This window comes from Mesoplodon bidens, assembly GCF_964165515.1.
Source record: "Mesoplodon bidens genome assembly, chromosome: 4".
NCBI lineage: Eukaryota > Metazoa > Chordata > Mammalia > Artiodactyla > Ziphiidae > Mesoplodon > Mesoplodon bidens.
In genome coordinates, this window is record NC_138160.1 from 145,826,310 (window position 1) to 145,836,462 (window position 10,153).

The following is a 10,153-nucleotide window of genomic DNA, read 5'->3' on the forward strand; positions in this document are numbered from 1 at the left end:
CTTTAAAATTTAATTTTATTTATTATTTTTTTATTTTTATTTTTTTTGTGGTACGCGGGCCTCTCACTGTTGTGGCCTCTCCGCAGCCATGGCTCATGGGCCCAGCCGCTCCGCGGCATGTGGGATCTTCCCGGACTGGGGCACGAACCCATGTCCCCTGCATCAGCAGGTGGACTCTCAACCACTGAGTCACCAGGGAAGCCCAATTCCTTTTTTTTAATGAATTAAATTTTTTATTGAAGTATCGTTGATTTACAATTTTGTGTTAGTTCCAGGTGTACAGCAAAGTAATTCAGTTATACACGCACACACACACATATATTCCTTTTCAGATTCTTTTCCTTTATAGGTTATTACAAAATATTGAGTAGAGTTCCCTGTGCTACACAGTAGGTCCTTGTTGTTTATCTATTTTATATATAGCTGTGTGTATATGCTAATCCCAAACTCCTAATTTATCCCTCTCCCTTTTTTTTCAATTCTTGAAGACCTTTATTACCCATCAAGGAGAGAGGCTCACTCTCTCTTGCTCATATCTCTTCAACAATTATCTAATCCTCATCTCCCTTTTTGAGCTCAGATGAAGGATGAGAGAGCCCTTAGAAGGCAACAGGATCTCGTTAGGATTTTCTTCCCTACATACATTTCATTGTGAAATTTTTTAAACATTTAGAAAAACTGAAAGAACTGTACAGAGAATACCCAGACCCAGATCGCACTATTAACATTTTGCTTTACTCCATATCCATTTCTCTAGCCACCCGTCATCTAATTTTTTGATGCATTTCAAAGGAAGCTGAAGATTTAGGGGATCTAATGGACAGCATGGTGATTACAAGTAATACTGTATTGTGTACCTGAAAGCTGCTAAGAGAGTAGATCTTCAATGTTCTCACCACCAAAAAGGAAAAGGTAATTGTGTGATGTGATGGAGGCGTTGGCTAATGCTAGGGTGCTTATCATTTCACAGTGTATGTGTATCAAGTCAACATGTCGTACACCTTAAACTTACACAATGTTTTATGTTTTTTAATTAATTTATTTTTGGCTGCGTTGGGTCTTTGTTGCTGCACACGGGTGTTCTCTAGTTGCGGCGAGCAGGGGCTACTCTTCGTTGCAGTGCGCAGGCTTCTCACTGCAGTGGCTTCTCTTGTTGTGGAGCACGGGCTCTAGGCGCGTGGGCTTCAGTAGTTGTGGCTCATGGGCTCTAGAACGCAGGCTCAGTACGGGCTTAGTTGCTCCGCGGCATGTGGGATCTTCCCAGACCAGTGATCCAACCCATGTCCCCTGCATTGGCAGGCGGATTCTTAACCACTGCGCCATCAGAGAAGTCCTGTTGTGTGTTAATTACATCTCAATAAAGCTGGAAAAAAATTTAAAAAAACCAAATTGAAGACATCCGTTTACTGCACCTCTAAAACACTTCAGCATGCATACCGTTAACTAGAGTTCTATGTCTTTTTATGACCGTTGTAGCTTTTTTTTTAAGGTGAAATTTACATACAATGAAATGCACAAATCTTAAGTGTATACTCACCAAGGCAAAGGTGAATAGGGGAGTAACCCACCTCTATTGAGGTTCAGAACCTCACCTTCACTTGGGAAAGTTCCCTTATATTCCTTCCGAGTCAATCCCTAACCCACCTCCCACCCTTCCAGAGGCAACCACTATTCGTTTATTGTGGGGGGTTTTTTTCACCATAGATCAGTTTTCTAGCTGGATTTTTTTTTTTTTTTTGGCCCAGTGGCAGGGCTTGTGGGATCTTAGTTCCCCCACCAGGGATTGAGCCCACACTGACAGCCGTGAAAGCATGGAGTCCTAACCACTGGATGGCCAGGGAATTCCCTCTAGCTGGAATTTGAAAGCATTTGCATTGTTTTGTTTTCACCGAGTTTAGTTTTACTAACCTATTTATGGCAGGGTTTTCCACATGCTGTAAGATATGTGACTACATTTTTAGAAACTGGGTCAGTAAGTCCCTATATGCCTGGGAGTGAGCTGCTTTACATCTGTCGTCTGGCTTAATTATTAACACCTCCCCTTTCACTCTCAACAGTGTCTCCAGTTTGGACCATCAATTATAAGTCACCTTCTCTGTAATGGGAGGGGCTTTGAAGGCAAGCATGGTGCAGGCAGTGATCTTTCTGTTCACTAGAGTATCCCAAGCACTTGGGACAGGGCCTGACCTGTAGTAAGTGCTCAAGAAATATTAGCTGAATTTTAGATACATATATATATTTTAATATCTATTTATTTTTGGCTGCATCAGGTCTTAGTTGCGTCATGTGGGACCTTTCGTTGCAGCCAGCAGGCTTCTCTCTAGTTGTGGCACGCAGGCTCCAGAGTGCGTGGGCTCAGTAGTTGCAGCACACAGGCTCTCTAGCTGTGGCGCTCGGGCTTAGTTGCCCTGCGGCATGTGCAATGGTAGCTCCCTGACCAGGGATGGAACCTGCGTTCCCTGCACTGGAAGGCGGATTCTTAACCACTGGACCACTAGGGAAGTCCCAAGATACATATATATATATATATTTTTAAAGCCAATTTAAAGGAAAACTTCTGCAGACATGGCCAAAAATGGGAAGAATTTACCCAAAACACTGCATTAATGTCACACAGTAGAGCTGGGCTGTCCAAGATGGGGGCCATTGGCCACTGTGGATACTAAGCCCTTAAATACGGCCAGTCCAAACTGAGATGCGCCATAAGTGTGAAATCCATACTGAATTTGGAAGACTCAGTACAAAAAGCCATGTCAAATATCTCATCAGGGCTTCCCTGGTGGCGCAGTGGTTGAGAGTCCGCCTGCCAATGCAGGGGACACGGGTTCATGCCCCGGTCTGGGAAGATCCCACATGCTGCGGAGCGGCTGGGTCCATGAGCCATGGCTGCTGAGCCTGCCTATCCGGAGCCTGTGCTCCGCAACGGGAGAGGCCACAGCAGTGAGAAGCCCACGTATCGCAAAAAAAAAAAAAAAAAAAATCTCATCAATAACTTTTATATTGACCACATGTTGAAACAGTAATATTTTGGAAATGTTGGGTTCAATGAAGTATATTCCTAAAATTTTTACTTTTAAAACTTTTCGTTTTTTCTTTTTTAAAAACGTGGCTACAGGGCTTCCCTGGTGGCACAGTGGTGGAGGGTCTGCCTGCCAATGCAGGGGACACGGGTTCGAGCCCTGGTCTGGGAAGATCCCACATGCCGCAGAGCAACTAGGCCTGTGAGCCACAACTACTGAGCCTGCGCGTCTGGAGCCTGTGCTCCGCAACAAGGGAGGCCGCAACAGTTAGAGGCCCACGCACTGCAATGGAGAGTGGCCCCCGCTCGCCGCAACTGAAGAAAGCCCTCGCACAGAAACAAAGACCCAACACAGCCAAAAAAAAAAAAAAAAAAAAAAAAAAAAAATGTGGCTACAAAAAAATAAAATTAAACACACAACTCACATCATATTTCTATCAGATGGCAGGACACTAAAAAGTTAATAGTGATTCATACGCCTAAGTATGGTCAGGAAGGGCTTATTTTCTCTATTACCTGCTTCCAGAAGGACTGAATGAGGGTTTTATTTTGTAACTTTGAAAATAAAAAATGAGATACGTATCATGAAATCATAAGTGAAGGAAACTGAAATCAGTTGTCGGAGGTGGTAGGGATAACCAGCGTTGTCCTCAAGAGCCCCGGAAGCATTCACCCTCCACCCTGGGAACATGTTTATGTGGACTTTGAAAACTGTCCACTTTTTAAAACAAAAACAAAGGACGAAAAGGAACGAAATGTTCTGAGGTTGCTTTTATTCCAAGAATTCCGTGGGCTCAGCCCAGATGCCGTCAGCGCGGGCTCGCCTATAGCACCCACACGCTACAGCACCACAAGGGGACCCGGGGCCTATGGGAGTCCTGGTCCCCCAGCCAGTCAACGTGACTGAATCCGCCATCAAGGGCCGGCCTGGCTGCCCCCGAGTGGTCCCTCTGCGTCCCCTACTCCTCGGGCGGGCGAGGAGTGGGCTTCAATGCCCCCGTGTCCCACGCTTTCGGGGTCTGTGCCCTGCAGCCCTGCAGCTCTGTTCTTCTCAGAAGGCATTTCCTGCAGCCCCCACTCATCGTGGGGGCATCTCCAGTCGTGGACATCTCTGTCCATGAGGTTTCAGATGGCCCCTGCTCGGAGCCCCCGCCCCGGCAGGGAGTGGCCACATGCTGGGCCAGAATCAGAGTCACTGTCCTCCAGGAGCCTGGGACCAGGCCCCAGCGAGGAGGCTAGGAGGCTGCTTCGGCCACTGTGGGCTGGATCAGCATGGTGGTGGCCTGCAGCGGGTAGTACCGGCCCCGCCAGGTCTTCCAGAAGATGCCCTTCTTAAGCTGCTGCCGCTGCCGCGGGATGGAATGGAAATACTGGCCATTAAGATTGGAGTGGCCGCAGGTACCGAACCACCAGCCACCTGCCGGGGTCAGAAAAAAGGGGACTTGGTCAGGCCCATGGGTCCTTGGGCCTCCATTGGGGCCGGGATGGGGATGAGGCTGGGTGTTGGACGTCACACACTTTAGATGACATGTCTTTGGCAGTGGTTGTCAAACTGTGTTCTGAGGAACCCCAGGTTGTGACAAAGGCACCTCAGGGGCTCTGGGCACCCCCCCTTCCCGGTAACTGCAGCTTTTATGTCTGTGACCCTGGCGAGTGACTTCTCTGTACCTGGCACATGGCAAACATTTATTAAAGCCTCTCTATGACTGTCGTGCATCTCACTAGTTTATATTAGATTGAACCATATGAAATTAACCATTATTCCATCCTTCTTTGACCCACCAAAAGGCAGTTTCGTATGTTTCACTTCACAGGGCCCGGGCTCTGCCTCCGATTTCATTAGAACAAGATGGGGTCTGTCTCGATGGCTTTGCCACACACCAGCCACCATCCCACAAACGTCATCTCATCATATGTTCATAATAATCCTATGGTGTGGATGGTATGGTTATACCCATTTTGAAGATGGAGTAAGTGAAGTGTTAAGTCAGTTGCCCAAGGGTATGCTGCACATAAGGAGAAAAGTGGGGAGGGAATAGATGGAGTTGAAGGCAGGGGACGGATGCAGAAAGGTAGGGAGGGGAGGTCCCAGCTGTGTGGCAAAGGGCAAGACAAGGAGGGACAGAGCTTGCTTGCTCACCAGAGAGGCTCTTCGCACAGTTCTTGTCTCCGCGGAGGTCGTGGTCTTGGTCCCAAGTGGAGAAAGGCAGGGAGAGGCCGCTGGGTGAGAAGGCAGTGGCACCCAGTTTGCTGGCCACAGGCGACGTGAGCTGCAGGCTGTAGGCTGTGTCTTCGCCACCCAGGTGGACAGGGAACTGCAATGACTCGGCATTGCCCTCCCAGTCCTGCAGCTGCACAGCCAGGCGGCTGCCACGGTCCCCCACGATGCGGTGCACCTTCTCCAGGCCCAGCCAGAACTCACCTACAGTGGGAGAGGCCCATCTGTGAGAATGACCCACCTCCGTGGCCCCCTCCTCCCCCTGTGCCTCTGGCCTGCAGGAAACACCCACCTTGGGGATCTCCGAAGCCATCCTTGTAGGCTTCCCAGGGCTGGTTAAAGTCCACTGAGCCATCCTGGCGCCTCTGGATTACAGTCCAGCCTCCATCTGCCCAGAAAGGTGCAAGGTCACCAGGAGGATTCTTCTTACAAGAGACCCTGACTCCCCCATCTGGCTCCCAAACCCCAAACCACCTCTAAACCAAGGGAGAGCAATATTCCTTTCATCCATCCCAGCAGGACTGGAGGAAGATGGTCAAAGGAGGAAGATGGGCTGGGTCAGCAGGCAGAGGGCCCTGCCTAGATCTTTGTCCCAAGGATCCAGCAGGGAAGGAGAAAGCAGGGAGCAAGGGAGGGAGGGGGATGAGCTGCATTTGACAGAAAGACAACCGGGCCCATGATATTTGGGGTACCTGGGGGGCCAGAGCATCCCTACCTGAGGTCATCTTGCAGTTAACCAGGAATGAGGAGGACCCCTGGGGCTGGATCTGGAACAATCCACTTTGCCTCTCTCCCTCTTCAAACAGCTCTTGGCAGTCCCTGGGCAGTCCTGCAGGGCAGACAAGGGTGGGAGGATTGAAGCAGAGAGCAATCCTGGGGGTTCCAGGAAATAGGCATGTCTGGGGGCTGGGCAGTGGGTGACAGGGACGGGAGGGGGCAATCTAGAGCTCATGACACACCCCCCACTTGCCTAAAGGCTTCCATAGCTCCCCATGCCTTTCCTCAACACAATCTACAAGGCACCCCAGGACTGGTTGCTGTACCCATCCTCCCTCTTCCTGCACTGCACGCCCACCCTCTGGCCACATAGCCTTCCTGGTACCACACACCCTCCTGCCACAGGGACTTTGCACGTGCTAGTGTTCTGAGACCCACTTCCCTCATGCCTTTCCTTGCGTCATATTAAAGATCCCAGCTTCTGAAAGGGCTCATGTCCCTGACCCACCCCCCCAGACCAGGTTAGGGGCACTGAGGACTTCCTACTCCCCAACACTGGGGTCATCTGATGGTCTCTCTCCAACTTCCCACACTGAAGGAGGTCCATGAGGCTAGGGACAAGGAATGGCTCTTTGCCCACCATCTGGCACCGGTGCCCAGGCTGATCCCAGCCCACAGCAGCTGTTTACTAAAGATGCCATGAGAAATGATTGAAGGAGCTGGACCAGAGTGGGGATGGGGCAAGAACTGCAACAAACGGGAGGGGGCTCTGCTTTGTCCAGTGGCGGGTGGGGAATCAGGCCTGGATGGGGCTTGGGGACACCACAGAGGCCCTGCCTGGGGTCCCAGGTATCAGAGAGGGAGGGGGAAGGATTGAGGAGTGAAGGAGGGAGGGAGGGAGGAAAAAAGGGAGGGATGGCCAGGGCACATCTGCAGACCGGGGAAGTCCCCGCCCCCGCCCCGCCCCCAGCCCAGCCCAGCCCAGCCCCAGCCCAGCCCCAGCCCAGCCCGGAAAGTAGGGGAAAGGTCGCAGCGGGAGGGGAAGGCTCAGGTCGCGGGGTGAACGTGTCCACACTGTGGGAGTGGGGGCGGGCCCAGATGACTGGAGGCATTTCTGGCCCCTGAGGCAGCTCCCCTTTCCCCTACTTTCCTCTCTTCCAATCACAACAGGCAGCCCGCCAAACCACTAATGTGGCTTCCATTAACAGCAGCTGTTTGTCTCCTCAGCTCTGAACTTTCCCATACTTGGCAGGGCCGAGCCTGGAGTCCCCAAACCTACACACGACCCTCCTTCCGCATCACATTCCCCAGCCTGGATCTATGCCTGCGGGCCCCACCCAGAAGCCGCTCATCCCAGGGCTACGGTTTGGGAGGGGAGGGAGAGTGGTGGGACGGGGAGGTGCCAGAGCCCTCAAGACTAGAGGGCGGGAAGCCAGCAACCAGCCCGAGGGTGTGAAGAGGGAGAGCTGAACTTTCACCCAGTTGGCTGCAGACTGCGGCAGATGCCAGGCTGGGTGATGGGGTAGGAGGACCACCGGGAAGCCAGCCAGGTCTGGAGCAGTGGGACAGAGACACCGGGAGCTGGGAATCTGTGTCAGATACCTACAGACATGTTAGGAGATCTGGGATGCTATGGGGCATACACAATAAAGGAACCAGAACTTGGGGGGGGGGTGCGTGGGAAGGGCTGATCAGGGACTTCCGGGCCAATAGAAGGTTGTGGGACGGAAGAGGTGTGTGAGTCAGGAGCCCTGGATTTGTAAGAGATGCAAGAGTGGTGCGTCTGGCCAAGGAGATGGGGGTTCCCTGCCCTAGCCTCCCCTCCTAGATCCACACTCTAAAAGCCCATGGTGGGTAAGTGGTGGCCAAACATCAGAACCTCTCCTCCCAGGCCGCCATTCTCTTTTCACCCAATGAGGGCTCCAGCCTCCCTAGCTGGCACCCTTTTGTCCCCCAAACTGTCCTCCTAAAAGGTTCCAACCTGCAGGAAGGTGTCCCTGAGCTGTACCACCCCTTTTCCCACACCTCTGCAGCTCAAGTCCCCCTTGGACCCTCTTTCCCAGCCGCCTGCTGCTCCAGTTAGTGGCCCGTGAGGCTTTGGGGAAATCCCAGTGGCTTGCTGGGAAGAAGGGTGGGGTGGCCCCGTGGGGCAGGGAGAGGGCTGAGGAGGGGGTGTCCCAGTCACCCCTTCACCAGAGACCCATCAGCCCACAGGAACGCAAGGCCGGGGCCTCTCTCCTTCTCAGTAAGGTGGACCTGAGAAGCGGGGGGCAAGAATAGTGGGGCCGTGGTTTCCAGAGAACAGCAAAGGTCTGGACACTCACTGTGCAGGCGGCTGATATTGTGAGCTGGGCCAGCAAGCTGGGCCATCTTGGGTAGCCTCTTCCTCCTGGCACGCTTGGCCACCCCGTGGCCCAGGTGCATGGGGGCCAAGTGGCCCATCTGGGACAGGACAGGAGGAGGGGGTCAGGTCTGGCTGGCTCAGGCTGCTCGACCTGCTTAGCTCCACGTCCAGACCCATAGGTCCAACTTCAACCTCCCTCCCCATCTGGGGCAAGCATCGGGCACCTGGCTCTGCAGATTCTGGATTCTCAGGTGCTGCTTCTCCAGGTGCCGCTGCTGCTGGGCCACCTTCTGGAAGAGTTGCTGGATCCTGCTGTTCTGAGCCTTGAGCTGAGTCTGGGAAGAGTATAAAACCTTGGTGAGGATCTGGCCTTCCGCCGCCAACTTCTCCATTCATCCCCGGTCCTACTCCCAACTCTCCATCCTTTGAGGCCCGGGCAGGAGAGCCCAGGGAGTCCGGGATGTGCCCCCTCCCGTCCACACCCTTCCAGGGCAGTAGGAGCGTACGTACCTGAAAGCTTTGGAGGGTCTCCGGGACTGCGTCGCCGCCGGGAGGGACCAGATTCTCCGGGGCGAACGGAGGCGCGGCTGACCCCTCAGGATCCTTGCAGGAGGCCCCGCACGAGCCCAGACGCCGCTCCAGCTCGCCCAGCTGCCCACGGGTGCGCTCCACGTGCTCGCGTAGCCCGTTGCCGAGCTGCAGGAGCCCGTGCGCCAGCACATTCACCTCATCCCAGGAGGCGAAGCGCGGCGTCTCGGGAGGCTCCGGGCGGCCCTGCGCGCTCAGCAGCCCGGCGGTGGCGGCGCACAGCACCAGGGCTGCTCCGGCTGTTGGCGCACAGCGCATCCTTCCGGGTGGTGTGGACGCCGCGACGCGGGGAATCGGAGAGGCAGGGGTGAGGGGGCGCAAGGGGGACTCGGAGGTCGAGATGAGATGGGTGGAGACGCGGGGGCCCTGGTGGAGACTCGCTTGGGTGCAGAAGCCAGAGCAAAGACTCGAATCACAGCTTGGCTTGTGCCCGCTACGCCCTCTATTATAAGCACAGTGCGGGAGTAGAAGGCGGAGCCTGGGAGGCGGGGCGCATGGAGTTCCGGGGACGGGGCGTGGGGTCGGGGGTGGGGTTCAGTGTGCTGGAGGCCGGGTAGTTTTTGGGGTGAGGGGCGCCCTGGGAGGTGCAAAACTCTGGCTCCTCCCACCAGGCCCGGACGTGCTTGGTCAGCCGTGCCTTCTCTACTGACCGTGAGAGATGTGACTTCCTCTCACCGCGGTCCCTTTCACCGCGGAATTTCGAGCCCCCCCCCCCAGCCCCCGCCGCGCTCAGTGGGGAAAAGGAGCTGGTGTCAGCGGGGACGGGGCGTGCGGGCTGCATTCCTGACCCCCTCCCCAAGTCAAAAGCTGAGGAAGAGGGTCCTGCTCAGTCCAGCAGGGCTAGGCGGAAACCCGGGACCCCTCAAACATCTCCGCCTCCGGAACGCCTCCCGGAGAGCATCCCAAGACCAGGCTGGTCTCCCAGGGAGACATCTTGGGCTTTAGCGCTCCTTCCCGCTCAAGGCTTGGTCGTTGCAGATGTGTTTGTGGGATTCTTTAACGTCCCTCATCCCACTCCGCACAACTTTAATGCCCTGGTGGCAGGGACCAGATTTGTCTTGTTCAGTCTCCAGCGGGTGCCTCTCTCCCCACTGCCCACTGTCTACCCTCAGGGTCTTCAGAGTGTTTGCCTGAATCAAAGCAGGAACCTTGGAACAGAAAGAGGGGATACATGGAAGGAAGGTCTCCCCCTTCTCCCTCATTCATTCATTCATTCATTCATTCCACAAACAGTCCTCTGCTCTCCTACATGGAGTTCCCAGGCTGG

General features: G+C 54.2%; 1 protein-coding gene across 2 annotated transcripts; it reads right to left on the reverse strand.

Annotated features, from left to right (window-relative positions):
* Window positions 1–210: 210 nt before the first annotated feature.
* On the reverse strand, window positions 211–9,324 carry ANGPTL4 (angiopoietin like 4). 2 transcript variants are annotated; one of them, XM_081232221.1, is made up of 7 exons: window positions 8,809–9,324; window positions 8,523–8,633; window positions 8,279–8,396; window positions 5,953–6,066; window positions 5,530–5,625; window positions 5,160–5,441; window positions 211–1,363 (listed from the first exon to the last, which is right to left on the reverse strand). In XM_081232221.1, exons 1-7 carry the CDS (start codon window positions 9,142–9,144, stop codon window positions 1,344–1,346), a joined length of 1,077 nt encoding a protein of 358 aa, XP_081088347.1. In that variant the 5' UTR covers window positions 9,145–9,324; the 3' UTR covers window positions 211–1,343. The 2 variants fall into 2 exon arrangements, with proteins under 2 accessions (XP_081088347.1, XP_081088346.1); XM_081232220.1 differs by lacking the exon at window positions 211–1,363 and adding an exon at window positions 3,776–4,436.
* Between the last annotated feature and the right edge of the window lie 829 nt (window positions 9,325–10,153).

Excerpts from the sequence above, each read along its gene's own strand:
- ANGPTL4 (XM_081232220.1), bottom strand. The coding sequence starts at position 9,144 with ATGCGCTGTGCGCCAACAGCCGGAGCAGCCCTGGTGCTGTGCGCCGCC. Across the intron at positions 8,634-8,808 it reads AGACCCTCCAAAGCTTTCAG|ACTCAGCTCAAGGCTCAGAA; the intron begins GTACGTACGCTC and ends TACTCTTCCCAG. Across the intron at positions 5,442-5,529 it reads TGGCTTCGGAGATCCCCAAG|GTGAGTTCTGGCTGGGCCTG; the intron begins GTGGGTGTTTCC and ends CTCCCACTGTAG.